Below are 16,354 nucleotides of genomic sequence, written 5' to 3' on the forward strand. Positions count from 1 at the left end.
GCCCAGAAACAGACCTCAGTGCTAGAAGGAAACCAGGAACCAATCAGTCTGTACTGAAAAGCAGAGCAAGGTCACATCATTACTGTCACACTCAGGAACAAGCTAGCAGCTCCGCAGGTATTTCACTCAAACCAATTTGTCAGGAACACACTCACCAGGTTCCCCAGCTGCCTGGTAACATTTTCAGAAGTAAAGCACTTTTTCATTCCACTAGCGTTTAATACTAGAGACGAATTATTCCTTTGAGACAGTGGCAGCAAGCACTATACAAAAGCGTTAAATAAAAATCTGTGAGCAGACTAGAAAAGCGTAATAAAAGCTCTTAATAAATACAGCAGCGACTGGCTTTTGTATATCCACTCTGCTGAACAGAAGTGGCTTATGAAATATGACAAGCAACAATTTTGCTATTCTAGTGATTGCACAGACAATGTATCAGGCATTCTGCAAAGCATAAAGCCGCTGGAAAGGCAAATGCTACTATTAATATTGCTCAATGCCAAGGACTGAAATACTGTCAATGTTTAGGCTTCCTATAAAGCATTAAAGAGAGCTTATAAAAGATCCCACAGAACAATTTTTAATCCTATGTCTAGCTCAACAGCTTTGGGTTCAGTTCTTGCTTGTCACCACTTCCTGGGGATTTCAGCCAGAACAAACCTATGCCCGAGTGCCAGTGCTGCAGGGAAATGCATAAAGTTAAAAATAGGCAATGAAACTATTTCTATTGTTGCTCTGCAAATCCAAAATAAGCTTTGGATTTATGTTATTTGGCTGCATTATCCCCTTAAATCTGGTTACTTTTCAAGTCACCGCTAAATACCAAGTCTACAATACATTATCCTAAGGCTGCAGCCAAAAAGTTAACGCCACTTATCCCTTTAATAGAAACCACTCTTTCTCTTCTGTCCAAAAGAAAGTTACATTTCTCCTCAGTAAAGAAACTTAATAGAATAAATGTATCTGGGTTTTTTTGGAGTCACATTATGCAAACATTTGTTGCAGTCTCCTGAAACGCCCGATATAAATTGTATCGGGTCTTATACCACTTCTTACACTGGAACTAGACTGTGATTTTAATCTCAGCAGGGTGTCAGATTGACCTGTCAGATCCCAACAAGAAGCAGCAAGTCAGAGAGCTATGGTTTTAAAACATCTCTCCCGGAAATAATTTAACAATTCAACCTAGCTTACACCATCTCCTACTCCGGACTCCAAAACCTTTGAAAAGTCACTTCAGTTGAGCAAGAGCAGCCCATCTCATCCTTCACTGATTTCTGGAGAGAAGCCACAGCTGCTTTATGCAATGCATAACCAAAAGTGCAAGATTACTGTCACAGTTTAACTCTCTGGGGACGAAAGACAACACCAAAAATGAGTGTCAGGTGGCACTGCAAGAATGGGATGACTGAGGATGGGGCAGCTCGCTGTGGGATACCTGGCTCGACTCCACACAGACCCTGCAGATGTAGCACAGGGATGAACCCCACCGGAGGAGCACAGAAGTAGTGATTTCTGCAGGTCTGTACAGCGATCAAGCCAACAGCAGCACCTCTTCCCCCAGTCCAGCACCGAAGGGTTCTCACTGCCAGAGACTGTCCCAATCCTCCTTTCTGCATATTTGTTTACATGACTGGGCACAGCTGATTTAGACAAGGCCAAAATGACTATATATTTAGTCCTTCTGTCAAATCACGTGTGTCACATTACGCTCCCCATCAGGAGCTCCTGAATCCTCATCCCAGCAGCAGCCAGAAACATAAATGGCAGCACATGGAAACCCAGAAAGAGTGACAGCACACCTGGACCCATGTGCTGTCAGAGACATAATAAAGATAGAAGCAAGGTCCACTGGCACCAGTCTGTTCCTCCCCACTCCCAGAGACTGGCAGCTGGGATCTGTGACTCTCAGACATCTCTACTGCTCATGCCATCCTAGTGAGGTGCTTCTCCTCCTCTTTCCAAAGTTGCTGGTACTGCAGTCTTCACAAAAGCAACAGTCATTTTAGCTGGGCATTAAGTAGTCCAGTCACATACACCTTGTACCTGCTTGCACTAAAAGCAGAGAAACAGCAAACACAAGCTTCCCCCACCCACTCGCTTTTTTCTTTTTGGTGATTCAGAGCACAAGCAAGTTCAACACACTGAGACTGATTCCACCTGAGACATCAGTGGATCCGCTGCTTACTTGTGGCTGAAGAGAGCAAGTCCATCCCTTCCTTGACACCAGTTCTGGCACTGAGCCAATTCAAGCAGCTAAAGCAAAAGAAAACTATATACATATTTTTTTTTGTAGTATTGGCTCTTCTGCTGGTTTAATTCCCTAACTTGGCTCTCCACCAAATCAGATGAGTAACAGGGGTGGCTCAAACAAAGCCGAAGGAGTGCACAGGCAGGAGAGGGACCACCTTTCTCAGGAGATCACCTTAGCTGTAATATGCAGCTGCACGCTAAGCCTTTAGCCAGGGAAATGACACCGGCACCTAACCTTGATCATCTGAAAGCCCGACAATTTGCTCCAGTAGCTACACTGCTGACTGCTAAGAGACAATCAAGGACACAGGATTCAGTGGTAGGGGAAGACAGGAAATAAGTCACCTTCACAAGGCAAAGAAAAAGCAGCTGAGAACAAGCAGAACAGCTTGGGTGAAGAGAAAAAAAGGCATACCTGCAAAGTCAGGGAGAAGAAAGAGTGCACACCTAGAAAAGGAGAGGAAAGAATTACAGCTATCCAGCCAAGCAAAGTATTTTCCTCTCCATACTGAACACAACAGGCTTTTGAATATCAGATTATAGTCAGTTCTAAAACACCTAGCAATGATCTAGACACGAAAGGACAAAACCATACTATTTTGGTGAACACTGGGAGGGGAGGGGAGGAAAGAACGACAGACCTCAGCAGCCTTCGCAATTTTAGCTACCTCTGCAATTCCACAAACATGCAAAAAGCACATTAGCAACCTCTGCATAACCACTCCACCTTAGCTCTACCCAGGCCCCAAACATAGTTCTGAAACAGAAACTTCCTGAATGAGCTGTCACTGAAACATATGCACCAAAAAAAAAAAGGCAGCAGGTCCAGGACGGGCTGCCAAAGGCACAGCCAGAGTTGCGGAGGGGTGGGAATGCCAACACGCGGAGAGAGCAGCATGGGATAAGCAGAGTTCAGGCGCTGGAAGAGGGGCAGGGAGGTATGAGAGGATGCAAGCGGTGCCGGGAGGAGAGGACTACTCCCACCCCTGACACAGAAGGTGAAGCAGGGCACCTCCAGCTCAGGAGGGAGGCCAGGGCAGCAGTGATTTCCCTGGGTGGGGAGGGGGGACAGCCAGCCAGACAAACGGTGCAGAGTCTTGAGCACATGCACTGATAGTGCCCTAACAGAGCACAAATCTTTTCTAAACTTTCATCCCTTAACGGCACCCTACAGAGCAAGGGCAGGAAGGTATGAGAGGCTTGACGCTGCAAGGCTCCCAACCAAGTTTGGAGCAGCTAAGAGAGCTGGGCCACGGGTGGATCAAGCCATTTCTCAGTTACAGAGGGCTGCCAGCTGCTCTGCCTCAGCGCAGAGAAGCGGCTCAGGTTTCCCTTGCACCAACTGCAGAAGGTGACTGGGCAGGAAACCCTTGCCAAGGTGAGCAACTCGCAAAAGAGCGACTGCACACAGAGCTGCTGGGGACGGGGCAGGATGGCCTGAGTCCCCCCCTTCCCCACCAGGGCAGGAACTGCATCCCCCAGACTTGTAGGGGCAACCCTGCATCCCAGTACCAGGAAACCTGCTCCCCGCACTCTGTGGGAAGGCACTTAGGTCAGGGAGACCTCCTGGTGTTTGCTCACCCCAGCGCGGCAGGAACCAGCCATTAAAGCCAAAGCAGACAAGCCACAAGTAACGAAAAGAGTGCCCCCGCAACCACTAACTTAGGCCTCTGAGGGGGAAAGCACCCCACAACCCCCCTTTCCTTGGGCCTTGGAGGGGAAAAGGTCTTCACAGATGGCAAGGGCCACCCACAATCTCCCTTCCTGGGATGGAGGAAGGGATCCCATAGATAACTGGAGAGGGGCTGTCCCACAACCCATTTCTCGGAGCTTGTAAGGGGAAAGAGACCTCAGAGACTTTGGGGGGAAATCACCACAACACCCTTCTCTTGGCCTGTGAGCAGGGAAAGGGGATCCCACAAAGAAAAGGTGCTCTACACCCCTGCCCCCAGGGCTCTGATGGGGAAAGAGACCCCACAGACAATGAGATCCCCACAGCCCTCTTCCTGGGGGCTATGAGGGGAAAAGGGATCCAGAGATATTGGGGGGGGCCACAACCCCCTTCCCCGGGGCCGTGAGGGGAGAAGGGACCCCAGAGATATTGAGGGGGGGGCCACAACCCCCTTCCCCGAGGCTGCAAGGGGAGAAGGGACCCCAGAGATATTGAGGGGGGGGCCACAACCCCCTTCCCCGGGGCCGTGAGGGGAGAAGGGACCCCAGAGATATTGAGGGGGGGGCCACAACCCCCTTCCCCGGGGCCGCGAGGGGAGAAGGGACCCCAGAGATATTGAGGGGGGGGGCCACAACCCCCTTCCCCGGGGCCGCGAGGGGAGAAGGGACCCCAGAGATATTGAGGGGGGGCCACAACCCCCTTCCCCGGGGCCGCGAGGGGAGGGAGCCCCTCAACCTCCCTTCCACGAGGCCTGTGAGGGGAGAAGGGGCCCCGCAGACAACGGCAGCCGCCCCCCAACGGCCGGCCGAGGACGGAGCCTGCCCCCCAACGGCCAGGGCAGGGCGGCCGCACTCACCGGCAGCGCTGAGGGCCGGGCAGGGCCGCAGGCGGCTCCGCTCCGCTCGGCCTCCGCCAGGCAAAGGGAGGGCGGCGGGCGGGGCGCGGGGGGTTGTGGGGCGCGGCGCGGACCAAGCGCGGCGGCCTCGCGGGGGGAGGAGGGGGGGCGAGGGGAGAGGAGGGAGCAGCGCGGCGCCTAAGGGAGGCGAGCCGCCCCCCTCCCCTCCACCGCGGTGTGGAACAGCCCGAGCTAAAGCGGAGAGGGTGGTGGTGGTAGGTGGGGAGGGAGAGAGAAGGGTAGCGAAACTCAAACGCGCTCCCCCCCCTCTTCCGCGGCGGATGGTACATCCCAGCGGCGTCCGCAGAGCGGCGGGGGCGAGTCCAACGGGGGGGGGGAAGGGGGGAAAGCGGCATAGCGGACTAGTCTACCCGCGGGGGGGGGGGGGGAGGAGAGCGAAGGAAGGCGGCGCATGCGCGCTGCGCACCGCCCCGCCTTCCCGGCCGGCTCGGGGCCGGAGCGGAGACAAAGGCGCCGCGCCCCCCCTCCCCCCCCCCCACAAAACCACCTCCCCGGTTATAACGCGCCTCCCTCCCGGTACCGCGCTGGCTCATGGCGGTGGCTCCATGCCCGGGGGGGAGGAGGTGGGGGCCGGTATGGCGGCTGGGCGGCGGGGCTGCAGCAGCAGCAACAGCAGCAGCAGCAACAACAGCAGCAGCGGCGGCGGTGGTGGTGGTGGTGGCAGCGGTGGCTCTTCGGCGACGGGGGCGAGCGGGGGGGTGTCGGTGAAGATGGCGCTGCGCCGGGCCTACTCCATCAAGGACAAGCTGCAGGCCATCGAGCGGGTGAAGAAAGGCGAGCGGCAGGCGTCGGTGTGCCGGGCCTTCGGCGTGCCGGGCGGCACGTTACGGGGTTGGCTCAAGGACGAGGCCAAGCTGCGGTGGTTCCTGGAGCAGCTGGGCGGCGAGGTGGGCACGCAACGCAAGAAGATGCGCCTGGCCAACGAGGAGGAGATCGACCGCGCCGTCTACGCGTGGTTCCTCGCCCTACGCCAACACGGCGTGCCCCTCTCCGGACCCCTCATCCAAGCCCAAGCCGAGGCTTTCGCCCGCCAGATCTACGGGCCCGAGTGTACCTTCAAGGCCAGCCACGGCTGGTTCTGGCGTTGGCAGAAACGCCACGGCATCTCCAGCCAACGCATCTATGGCGAGGGCGGCCTGGCCGCCGAGCCCGAGCGCGTCCCCGCCGCCGCCTGCCCCGAGCCCCCGCCGCCCGACGCCGGCGGCTACGGCGACGAGCAGATCTACAACGCCAACGTCACCGGCCTCTACTGGAAGCTGCTGCCGGGTCAACCGGCTCGGCGCCGGCGGCCGACCCGCCGCGAGCGGGTCACCGTGCTGCTGGCCGCCAACTTGACGGGCTCCCACAAGCTCAAACCGCTGGTGGTCGGCGGCCTTCGCGATCCCCCCAGCCTCCGGCACCACAACCAAGACAAATTCCCCGCTTGTTATCGCTACAGCCCCGAAGCCAGGTTGGGCTTGACCCTCCTCCGCGCCTGGTTCTTCGAGGACTTCGTGCCGGCCGTCAAGCGGTACCTGCGCCGCAGTTGCCTGCAGCAGAAGGCCGTGCTGCTGCTCAGCTGCCCACCGCCCCCGCCGCCCTCCGGGGCCGGCCCCGACGAGACGCCCCAGCTGCAGACGCCCGACGGCTCCATCCGCGCCCTCTTCCTTTCCAAGGGTCCTGCCGGGAGCGGCGCGGTCGGAGGAGGAGGTCGAATCCCGGCCCCGCTGGAGCAAGGGGTGGTGTCCGCCTTCAAGCAGCTCTACAAGCGGGAGCTGCTGCGGCTGGCCGTGTCGTGCGCGGCCGGCGGGGCCGGGGCGGCCGGGGTCGGCGGCTCCGGCGGGGGCGGCCCCATGGATTTTGTACGGTCCTTTCTGCTCAAGGACATGCTCTACTTGGCTGGCCTCTCGTGGGACCTCATCCCTCCGGGCTCCATCGAGAAGTGCTGGCTGCTGGGACTACGCGCTGCCTTCGAGCCCCAGCCCGGCGAGGAAGACCAAGGAGACCCGCCGCGCGGGGAGGAAGGCAGCGGGGACAGCAAAATCTTTAGCGACCTTACCCACCTGGCCGCCCTGGCCTACAAGCGCTTGGCTCCCGAGGAGGTGGCCGACTGGCTGCACTTGGACGATGCGGCCCCGGGCGCGGAGGAGGACGATGGGGACGAGGACGTCGAAGAGGAAAGCCCCGGCAGTTGCGGGGCGGAGGAAGAGGAGGAGACGGCCGGCGACGGGGGTGGCCGAGGGGGCGACGGGGCCGGGGAAGAGGCTCATCCCTTGCTACCCACGGCCCGGGAAGCCATCCGAGGTCTGGAGACGGCGCTACGCTGGCTGGAGAGCCAGGACCCCCGGCAAGTGGGGCCGCTCAAACTGGTGCAGCTCCGCTCCCTCATCAGCATGGCCCAGCGGCTGCACCGCGGCGGCAGCCCCCGTTCCTAGGGCCAGGGCAGCCTGCAAACCTCTTGGCTACCTACCGCCTCGCTTGGGACGGGGTGGGGGTGGGGGGGGGCACAGCCTGGACCCCCGTGGGGTTTGGGGGGGGGGGCAACCTGGCTCTCCCGTGGGGCCAGCAGCAGAGGTGCCAGCTCCCTTCACCCCTCCATCCCGGGCAGCCTGGGCTCTGGAGACCCCAGTACCCTTAGGTTCCCATTGCTAAGGGGAGTGCAAATTTAGGGCTAATGGGGCGGCGGGGGCGAAGGGGGGGGGGGGTTGTGTAATAACCCTCCCTATGTTGCATATTCGAGGGCTGCGCCTCACCCTAAGTATATTTAGGAGGTGCTATATTTGGTTTTAATCCGGCGAGACTGAGCAGGATGGTCCCCCGATAACGCGGACCCTGCAGGGGAGAGACCCGCTCGGCTCCGCGTCACCGCCGGGAGGACGGGGCCAGCGACGTTCCCGCTGCTGTAAGTAACCCCCCACCCCTGCATCTCGGAGCGAAGCCGGGTGCCCGGGCGGCCGCCCCGGCGGGACGTTTCCGCGTTCCCTAGCGCCGACGAGGGACGGAAGCGCCGTGCCGGAGCGGAGCTGGCAGAGAGGATCTGCGGGGAAAGGGGAGCGCGGCTGGTTGGAGGTGCATCCCGCAGAGGGGTAAGGCAGGCGCGGGGCGCCTGGTGGGCACGGTAGCGCAGCCTCCCGTGTCCTGCCCCTCGTCTTCGGTGGACCGCGGGACCACCGCCGGGATGCTGCCGATGGTGGACCACCGAAAGCAAACGTCCTGCTCTGGAAGGAGCTGGGGATACCTTTCCCAATGCCAAACCGGTTCCCTGTCAAACTGGGGAGGTTTGGGGCTGGTTTCAGACACCTTTTTTTTCATGCACTGGATTGGGACAGGGACGCTTGGGCCAAGGTCGCGTTGCTACCAACAAGCTACAGATCCCCCGGCGAGGGTCGCCTCCGCCGTTGTCTGTGACCACCGCGCGCTCAAGAGCGCCCGGACCCCACGGCGACCTGTTGACCGGGTATCTCCAGCCGAGCGTCTCTGCGAAGCAGAACGGTCCGGGCAGAGGAGGCTGAGATGCTCTCCAGGGTTTGCAGGGCAGCCGAGGTTGGAGGATTTGTCCCGCTTCTGGCGGCGCCACGGGAGACGGCTCGCGGCGTGATGTGCGTCTCGAGTGGGACAGGGGCGGGAAGGGCTCCCAGAGCTGACTTGAAACACTAGAGGCGTCAAACGTGAATTAGCAGGCTCTTCGCCAGATTTTGATGAGTTTTAGTCCGTTTAGCCGAATTATTCGAAGGAGGAACTAAAAAAGAAAAAAACCATTCGCGCTGAAGTACCCCGTGTCAGCAGGCGGGGTGGCTGTTTTTACCTGTTGGGTCTTTGTCCCATAACTTCAGAGTTTATGGAGATTAAATGGATTTTTATTCCCGCTTCGGGGTTGTCTTTTTGTGAGCGGTCACTCGGAGTCACCCCACCTCCGGCGGGACGAGCGGCGGCGCCGGACAGACCTCCGTGTCCTCTCCGCGTGACGTGGCAAACCGGCCTTTGGGTTTTCTCCACCGCGTTCCCTGACTCTCCTAAACCTGTTTACGTTGGCCAGGCCGGGCAGGCGCCTGAAACGCCCGGGGCTGCTCCCGAAAAAAAGCCGCTGAACCGTCGCTCGGGCTTCGCTTCCGAGCCCAGGCAACAAGGAGGATCCCGCAGGCTGAGACCAGGAGTAAATCGAACCCATTTGCTCCTCCGTTTGGGTTAAACATCTTAAAAGAGTGTCTTTTAAAAAAAAAAAAAAAAGTGGAACTTTACTTTCTTAACAGCAGGTAGAGTTAACTTGCTCAAAAAGGAGACTGCCAGGGAATTTTTAAGGAGCAGCAGGAAAAAAAAATGCAAAAAAAAAAGTCAGGTTTGGAGCTGCAACAACACTGTCTTTTCCAGTCTCGAAATCCCACGACAAGCAATGTCAACAGACACTTCAGGCTACTGCTGGAACACTCTTTTTTAATTTTTTCCCCTTCCCCCCCCGACCAACCAGCCTGTAATTTCTGCTGCTCGGCTGATGCCAGCTTCAGAGCCAGCGCGCCGTATAGTCTAACGCGTTTGCGTGTTTCTCCCTTAGACAGCTTTACCTTTCTCAACGCTACGTGTTGCGAGCTGCGGCGGCTGGATTCAAGAGCCGTTTCCACGGAGTGAATTTAATTATTTAAAACGGCGTTTCTACTTCGTTTTGTAATTTTTTTTTCTTTCCTAAAAAACAAAAGTACGTTTTTAAAGCTCACGCTGAGCGTTAGCAATTGAGAACCGGTCGAACGCGTTATTTGGCGTTAGAGGAGGACGGTACCAAGCTCAGCAGGAGGGAAACGGGCTGAAAAAACCTCTGCTTCTTTGGCCTCATTTGGAGATACGAAGCGCCTTTCGTTAAGGTCAGAGTTGCAATTAGGGCAGTCGGGGTCTAGCAGAAAGCGCACGGGTTGCTCGGTTGATCGCTGTTGAAACGTCAAGGGCGAAGGGAGGACGGGTCCGCAAAAAGCAAGCGTGACGATGGCCTTGCTGGGGGGATGTCCCTTATCAAACTGGGAGGAAACCAGCTCTGCTGATGAGTGAAAAGTTGTGATTTTTTTTTTTTGTTAACTGCTTTCAGGCCCGCTCCGCCACCGCTTGCAAAGCCACAAGCGGGGAAAAAAAAAAAAAAAAACCCCAAAAGTCCTTTCCGTTCCCCTCTAGGGAGCTCTGGGAACGACTGGGGCGAGAGGAGGGGGGAGACTGGCAGGCTTTTGAGTGCCTTCTCCAGCGTTTATGGAGCTACGCCAATTTAACGAGGGGACTTGAGAAGCAGAGCTGTCGCTGCCCGCGGATGAAGGGCACGCTGGGCTTTGGGCGTCTCGGTGCTACCCGGCGATGCTGCATCACTGGGGGTGTCTCTCTCTTGGCCTGGTGCCTCTGGCCGTCGCATGGACCTCCCGGGAAGGGGATCAAAGCCGCGTGACCCGGGGACGGCGGCTCGGTACGCGGCTGTTTCCACAGCGTCGTTTTGCCTGCAAAGAGCGTTTCGTCTTCAGAGCGTTTTTACGAAGCTTCGCTAATCGCATCCGTGCGGGCGCCGGGAGGAAAGCGGCGCTTAACGAGCGCTTGCAAACCGCTCGAGAGCCTCTCCGACGAGGCAACGCGTCGAGCCCTGCGTGCAGGACCGCGGTGCAACGGCCTTTTCCCCAACAGCCCGCAGGTCTCCGCCTCTGTCCGCCCTCCTTAATAAGTAGCACGGGTTCAACCATCTCGTTTCGATGCTTGAATCGTCAAGCTGATGAGGAAGGAAAGCAGGGAAGGGAGAGAGAGAGAGAGCAAACGCCCGGGAGAACGCGTCCGACTTAGCGGGGCTCGGCCGATGGCGCTCCTCGAGAAGGGAAGCCCGGTTCCCCCGTGGCCCCGCGGAGAAACAGGGCTCCTTTCCGGGGAACCGCTCGCTGCGGCGCGTAGCTGTTGAGAGCAACCCGCGAGGTTGCTGAGCGCTCCCCCAGGCTGCCCCCGCGCGGAGACGCGACTAAGCCCGGCCCTTCCTTAGGCGTGAGCGGAGAGCGAGCGCTCCTTCTGCACCCAGGGCTGAGGGCTCTTCGTCTGCCGCCGTGTCCCCTTGCGCGCCGCCACGTCCCCCGGCTCGCGGTGCCCTCCAGCGCGCTCGGTCCGGCGTGGGACGCTGGCGTCCTCGGGGCATCCCGTAAAGGCTCTGGGGATGCAGCCGAGCCCGGGAGCCGTCCCAGCGCAGCGTCAACCAGCGTCTCCGCTGGCCCAGGGTTTCGCAGCGAGGCCCCGGACCCCCACCGCCGTCACCTCCCCGCGGAGGCACTCCGCAGGGGACAAGCAGCACCCCGAGGCCAAAGGGACCAGAAAGAGCCAGGACCGCAGCCCGCTGCCTTGCTGCCCGCGTTGTTTATTAGGTCCTGGCCCTGCCGAGGGGGAACATACAACGCGGACGCGCGCGTGGACATCTCCCACCTCCAGCCGGGGTCTCCCGGAGGGCTCCGGGTCCCCCCAGCTTCTCCCCAACGGGGTTTGAGCTGGTGGCACCTTGGCACGAGGACAACCCCCGGCAGGGAGATGGACAGCTCTGGTCCCCGCCGCCCCTCCTGCCCCGCGGGCGACGGAGGGGCACGGCCCCAGCGGGGCCGCTAGTCCTTGCCCATGTCGCAGGCCCGGTTGGTGGCAGCCTCCACGGCGCTCATGACGGTGGCCCGCAGCGCGCCCTTCTCCAGCTGGTGCAGCGCGTGGATGGTGGTGCCCCCGGGCGTGCAGACGTCCCCGCGCAGCTTGGCCGGGTGCTCCCCCGTCTCCAGCATCATCTTCGCCGCGCCCTGCGGGGGACGGGGTCAGAGGCGACGGGGGGCCCCGCCGAACCGCGGTCCGCTCCGCCTGGGGACAGACCGCGACACCCTCCCGTCTCCTACCCCCTTCTGCAGCTTCCGTCCCGTGAACGTGCCCTGGCGGTCTCCTCGTGGCCTCATCTTTGGTTTCCAGAGGGGAAACTGAGGCAGGGGGACAAGCGGCACCTCCCTGGCTCTGCCCCAAACTCCCCTCGGGAAACAGCACAGCCCGGGGAGCCGATTGCGTGCCCGGGGAACGGAGCAGCTCAGGCTAAAAACGGGGTCCCGATTTCCCCTCGCTGGCAACGAGGACACGCCACTGGCCCCAGGGCACCCAAACCTGCCTGCCAACCAACCCGCTTTACCAGCGTCCCGCTCCCAGCCAGGCTGCGTTTCCACCCTTCGCCTCCATGCCCTGGGGTCGGCAGCGGGGAGCCGGTGGCCTTCAGGGCTCGATTGCACAAGGTACCACAAAACCAAAGGAAAAGCGGGGACGGCGAAGGGACGCCCGGGATGACGGAGAGACGCAGAGCAGGAGGGAGAAGAGCCGCTGGGTGCCCCAGGTCCCCCGAGCGAAGGCACCGACTCACCAGCAGCGTCTGGGCTGCGATCCTGCTGGCTAAGGGGCCCGGCATGCCCATCTTCACTGCTCCCTCGGCCAGGGCTTCGGCGAACAGGTACACCTGGGCACAGGACCGAACCACGAGGGAGAAGAGCCTCAGGCGGTGAGCCCAACCGTCGCATGGACTTCTGCCAACGCCCCGGACCCTGCCAGAAACCCGGCGCCCACCCAGCGAAGGGCAGGCTGCGGCGGCGGCGATTCGGGCAGGAGCGCGTGGGAGCCGGCACACTTACGTAGGCCACCCCGCTGCCACTGAGGCCCGTGTGGACATTGATGTAGGACTCGGGCACCTCCTCGCAGAGCCCGCAGGAGGAGAGCAGGCTCTTGAGCAAGGCGGCCTCCTGCTCGCCGGCACCGTCGCCCCGGGAGAACACCATCGCCCCTGCCTGCACCACGCACGGCAGGTTGGGCATGAGCCGCAGCACCTTGGTCCCAGCAGGGAGCAACTGGGGAGAGACGGGTGTCAGAGAGAGATGCTGGCGGGCTCCGGGAAGCACCTGGGCACTGCTGAGGTCGCAAGCTGCACCCCAGCACCCGACGGCAGCAGCAGGTATCGCCCATCAGGGCTGCTAGAGAAGCACGGTGCAGGACTCGAACCACAAGGGATGCAGCCTGGACAGGGACAGAGCCACACATCCCTAGCAAGCAACCCTCAAAAACCCCACTAGAGCAGGAATCAATCAGGAAAAAAAGGCAAAAAAACAAGCTCCGGGGTCGAGGGAAGGGGGAGAGCACCGAGCCGGTGCCCAGCCAGCAGGATAGGTGCAGGCCCCGGGTGCAAACCTGGCCCACAGGGAGACGGAGGGGGGAAGAGGCAGCGGAGCTGCACACTCACCCGTTGCAGGGTCTGGAGGGTGACGCCAGCTGCCAGCGAGACGATGATGTGGTGCGGGCAGACGGCAGGACGGATCTCCTGCAGGACGCCCGGCAGGACGTGGGGCTTGGTGGCCAGGAACACCAAGGTGCTGTCCTGCAGCACCTCCAGGTTGCAGTGCGTCGTCCGGCAGCCGGACTCCTGCCCGCGGCACGGAAACGCGTCAGAGGCCGGCGATGGGCTGCAGGGGCCGGCCGGCCTTCACTCGCCTAGCAACACCCTCAGAAAACAATTTAACCAGCCCTCGGAAGAGGCATCGTCCCCCGCTCGCCCCTTCGTCCCCTCCCCACATGCTGGACCCGGCTGCGCACCTGGGACACAGGCTGGGGACTTGCTTCAGCCACAGAGCCCCTAAGGCTTTGCCTAGATATCCCGCAGACCCCCCCCCCCCCCGCAAGGATGACCCCAACCCTGGCGAGGGGGAAAGCGCACCCCTAAATTGCAGCATGGGCCGCCCCAGCATCCTCCCGCTGGGTGCTGGTGCCTCCCACCGCTGCAGCTGCTGAGCGGGGCAGTTTGTCACCCCGGGGCCCATGCAAGCGGTCCCTCCTCGGCTAGCTGGGCTGGCCTGGGTGGCCCCATGGCCGTGGCCCCCACGGGCAAGCTCAGCCAGCCCCACTCACCCGGAAGGCGCCCAGGTTTCTGTCCGAGGGCGCGCTGGCCAGGATGTTGCCGGCTGGCACCTTCCCTTGGAAAACGCAGAGCTCGGAGTGAATAGCTGCCGGGCAGCCCCAGGGGAGCAGGGCCGCTCCAGCAGAGCCCGGGAGCCCCAATCCCAGCAGGGTCACGCTCCTCTCCCCCGACCCCAGTCGTATCAGCCTGGGGGACACGGAGCAAAGGCGAGCCGGGGGCTGGATCCTGCCAGTCCCTGCGTTTGTGCCGTCTGTGGGCACCCTGCGGGGGTGGCTGCTGGCCCCCTCTACCACCCCAAGCGTCGGGGCTTGGGGCTTCTGCGTAGGGACAGGGCTGTCGCCATCCCCTTGCTGCTCTATGGGGAAGGGACATCCCCGGGGGGGGGGAAGGCAGGATGGGGCTGCCCCCCCACCAGTGCTCAACAGGGGAGTGACCTGGGAGGGGGCGGAGCTGTCCCTCTGTAGCGCTAGGACCTGGAGGGAGGAACAAGGCCTGTCCCCCTGCCCCCAACACTGCTCTATGGGGCAGGGACCCCCGGGGGAGGGGGTAGGCCGGGGCTGTCCCTGTGCCCCTACAGTACTTTATGGCGTAGAGACCCGGGAGAAGGGGAGCAGGATGGGGTGACCCCCGTACCTCCCTACACCGCTCTATGGGGCGCGGAGGGGGGGGGGGGGGACGGGCTACCCCAGGCCGTACCTGCCAGCAGCAGCCCCCGGGCCACGCCGCCCGCCATCCGCCCGGCGCCCACGAACCCGACGCGCAGCTCCGCCGCCTCCATGCCCGCACCCACGTGGCGCCGCGGCGCGCCGGCGCGCCGCCCCGCCGCCTCACGTGACTCGCCGGCCCCGCCCCGCCGCCGCCGCCGCTGCTGCCGCCGGAGGGGGCGGAGCCACGCCGACCCCGACCCCGACCCCTCCCCATTGGCTGGGCGGGGCGCGCCGCGGCGGTCAGAGGCGGGGCCTGGCGGCGTGATGGACAGCTGCGCGGGAAGGGCGCACGTGGGGCCGCGCCTGCAGGGACCCCCCCAAGCTCTGCCCAGAGCTTCTGCCCCCTCCGGGGCTGCAGCGCTACCCCAAACCCCGGTACCTTTGGGGGGGGGGGTGGCTGGTGCAGCCTCCTCCTTGCACCCGCTTGGTCTCGCTCTGCCGTGGGGCTGCATGGCCTTTGGGTGCCCACCACCCCCTTGCTGGTGGGGTGCTGCCCCCCCCCATTTCCCTTCTCTCCTTGCAGGTCCCCAACCCCCTCGGTGCCCCACGACGCTGCCTCAGGGCTGCTGAGCTCCTCTGCGTCCCCACCGCTGGGCTTTTTCGGCTGGCTGGGCCTCAGCACCGCTTCCGGAGGAGGTGTCGGATGATGTTCGAGGAGACTGAGCATCCGAGGCCTAATTCAGATAGACCCGGCCCAAGCTCTCAGCCGCTCGCTCTGCCTCTGCCCTTCCCCAGCACTTTAGGACTGGTTTTTGGGGGCCCCTTTCCCTGCCATGCACTTCCATCGCTCAATGCTGGGGCGGGTGAGGGTACGGGCTGCAGTGAAGCTGGCGGCAGCCACTGGGGCGATGCGCGGCCACCGTGGACCCCAACGCGTGGATCACCTACCATGTCACGAGCCGCCGGCCGGCTCCAAGCCACGAGGGTGCGTGGGGTCGGGGTCTGGGGGGAGAAGGGGAAGGAAGCCGAGGGGGTGCCGAGCGTCCCAGTGAAACCCCTTTGGCTCCTCATGCCGGGAGGAGCAAGCCGAGGGGCCGCGGCAGAGCAGGAAGGCTTTCGGCACAGCCAGGAGCTCCTGGAGACCTTCATCCGGGGGAGCCTGGGGTGAAGGCTTCAGCTGGGGTTTCTTGTCACTTGGTTGGGGGCAGGGATTAGCATGGAGTTGGATATCGGGTGACTGCAGGACTAGGGGTGCGTCACCCCAACGCATCCCTGTCCCATGCCCGGGGACAGTGGCGTTGGTCTTGCAGCCCCCAGCAGCTGGAGGACGAAGCCCAGCGCGGCTGCTCCTGCTGGGCCGCCCCGTGGCCTCCAGGAGCCTGCGTGGGGCGAGCCTGAGCCCCGTGGGGCGTCCCCGTCAGTTTTGAGGGATGGGGACGCTGCCCCGTGCCGTCCCCTCGAGGCTGGCCCCGTCTTGGGGGGCCGGATCCAGCCTGAGGCTTCTGGTGGGGGGGGCGGGATCCCTTGGGTGGAGGGGTGGATCCTGCAGGTCAAAGCAGCCATCCCACCCATGTAGGACCCACATCTCTCCGAGGGTAAAGGGGCACCTCCTACAGCACGGGGAGGCGTCGTGGCGATGGAGATGCATCCTGCTGATGCCCCTCTTCCCGGCCAGGCAACGCTGGGGACCTGGCCTGGGAGCTGGGCGGCGTTGGGAGGCCAAATCCAACAGCCCGAGCCGGTTTCTGGCCAGCGACGAGTGAGTACTGAGCATTTGGGGGGGGGGGGCACATTCGTTCTGGGGGATGCATCCGGGTTGTCTCCATCCCAGGTCCTCGCTGTCCCCGCGGCTCCCGCACCAGGGGCTCACCAGGGCCTGGTGGCAACACCAGAAGGTTGTCCTCGGGCAGGACGTCTGCCGGGTCCACCTCTCTGGGCAAGCATCGTACAGCGGCCGAGCCGCAGGTTCGTCT

The 16,354-nt window shown here is 61.9% G+C and overlaps 2 protein-coding genes and 1 long non-coding RNA gene across 3 annotated transcripts; 1 reads left to right on the top strand and 2 right to left on the bottom strand.

Annotated features, from left to right (window-relative positions):
- Positions 1-2,667: 2,667 nt before the first annotated feature.
- Positions 2,668-4,863, bottom strand: LOC138066109 (uncharacterized). Its single transcript, XR_011139373.1, has 2 exons — positions 4,782-4,863; positions 2,668-2,700 (listed from the first exon to the last, which is right to left on the bottom strand). It is a non-coding gene; the product is annotated as an uncharacterized lncRNA (long non-coding RNA).
- Positions 4,864-5,252: 389 nt separating this feature from the next.
- On the top strand, positions 5,253-8,685 carry TIGD5 (tigger transposable element derived 5). The gene is made up of 2 exons (XM_068933523.1): positions 5,253-7,722; positions 7,807-8,685. Exon 1 carries the CDS (start codon positions 5,387-5,389, stop codon positions 7,253-7,255), a length of 1,869 nt encoding a protein of 622 aa, XP_068789624.1. The 5' UTR covers positions 5,253-5,386; the 3' UTR covers positions 7,256-7,722; positions 7,807-8,685.
- Positions 8,686-11,155: 2,470 nt separating this feature from the next.
- Positions 11,156-14,575, bottom strand: PYCR3 (pyrroline-5-carboxylate reductase 3). The gene is made up of 6 exons (XM_068933524.1): positions 14,431-14,575; positions 13,725-13,789; positions 13,063-13,242; positions 12,461-12,673; positions 12,196-12,288; positions 11,156-11,596 (listed from the first exon to the last, which is right to left on the bottom strand). The coding sequence occupies exons 1-6, from the start codon at positions 14,510-14,512 to the stop codon at positions 11,414-11,416; spliced, it is 816 nt and encodes a 271-aa protein (XP_068789625.1). The 5' UTR covers positions 14,513-14,575; the 3' UTR covers positions 11,156-11,413.
- Positions 14,576-16,354: the final 1,779 nt, after the last annotated feature.

Source organism: Struthio camelus, chromosome 2 (genome assembly GCF_040807025.1).
Source record: "Struthio camelus isolate bStrCam1 chromosome 2, bStrCam1.hap1, whole genome shotgun sequence".
In the NCBI taxonomy this organism is placed as follows: Eukaryota; Metazoa; Chordata; class Aves; order Struthioniformes; family Struthionidae; genus Struthio; species Struthio camelus.

Coding starts and splice junctions, on each gene's coding strand:
- TIGD5 (XM_068933523.1), top strand. CDS start 5,387: ATGCCCGGGGGGGAGGAGGTGGGGGCCGGTATGGCGGCTGGGCGGCGG.
- PYCR3 (XM_068933524.1), bottom strand. CDS start 14,512: ATGGAGGCGGCGGAGCTGCGCGTCGGGTTCGTGGGCGCCGGGCGGATG. Junction 13,790..14,430: donor CCGGGGGCTGCTGCTGGCAG/GTACGGCCTGGG, acceptor GCGTTTTCCAAG/GGAAGGTGCCAGCCGGCAAC. Junction 11,597..12,195: donor TCGCAGCCCAGACGCTGCTG/GTGAGTCGGTGC, acceptor CGTCCCCCGCAG/GGCGCGGCGAAGATGATGCT.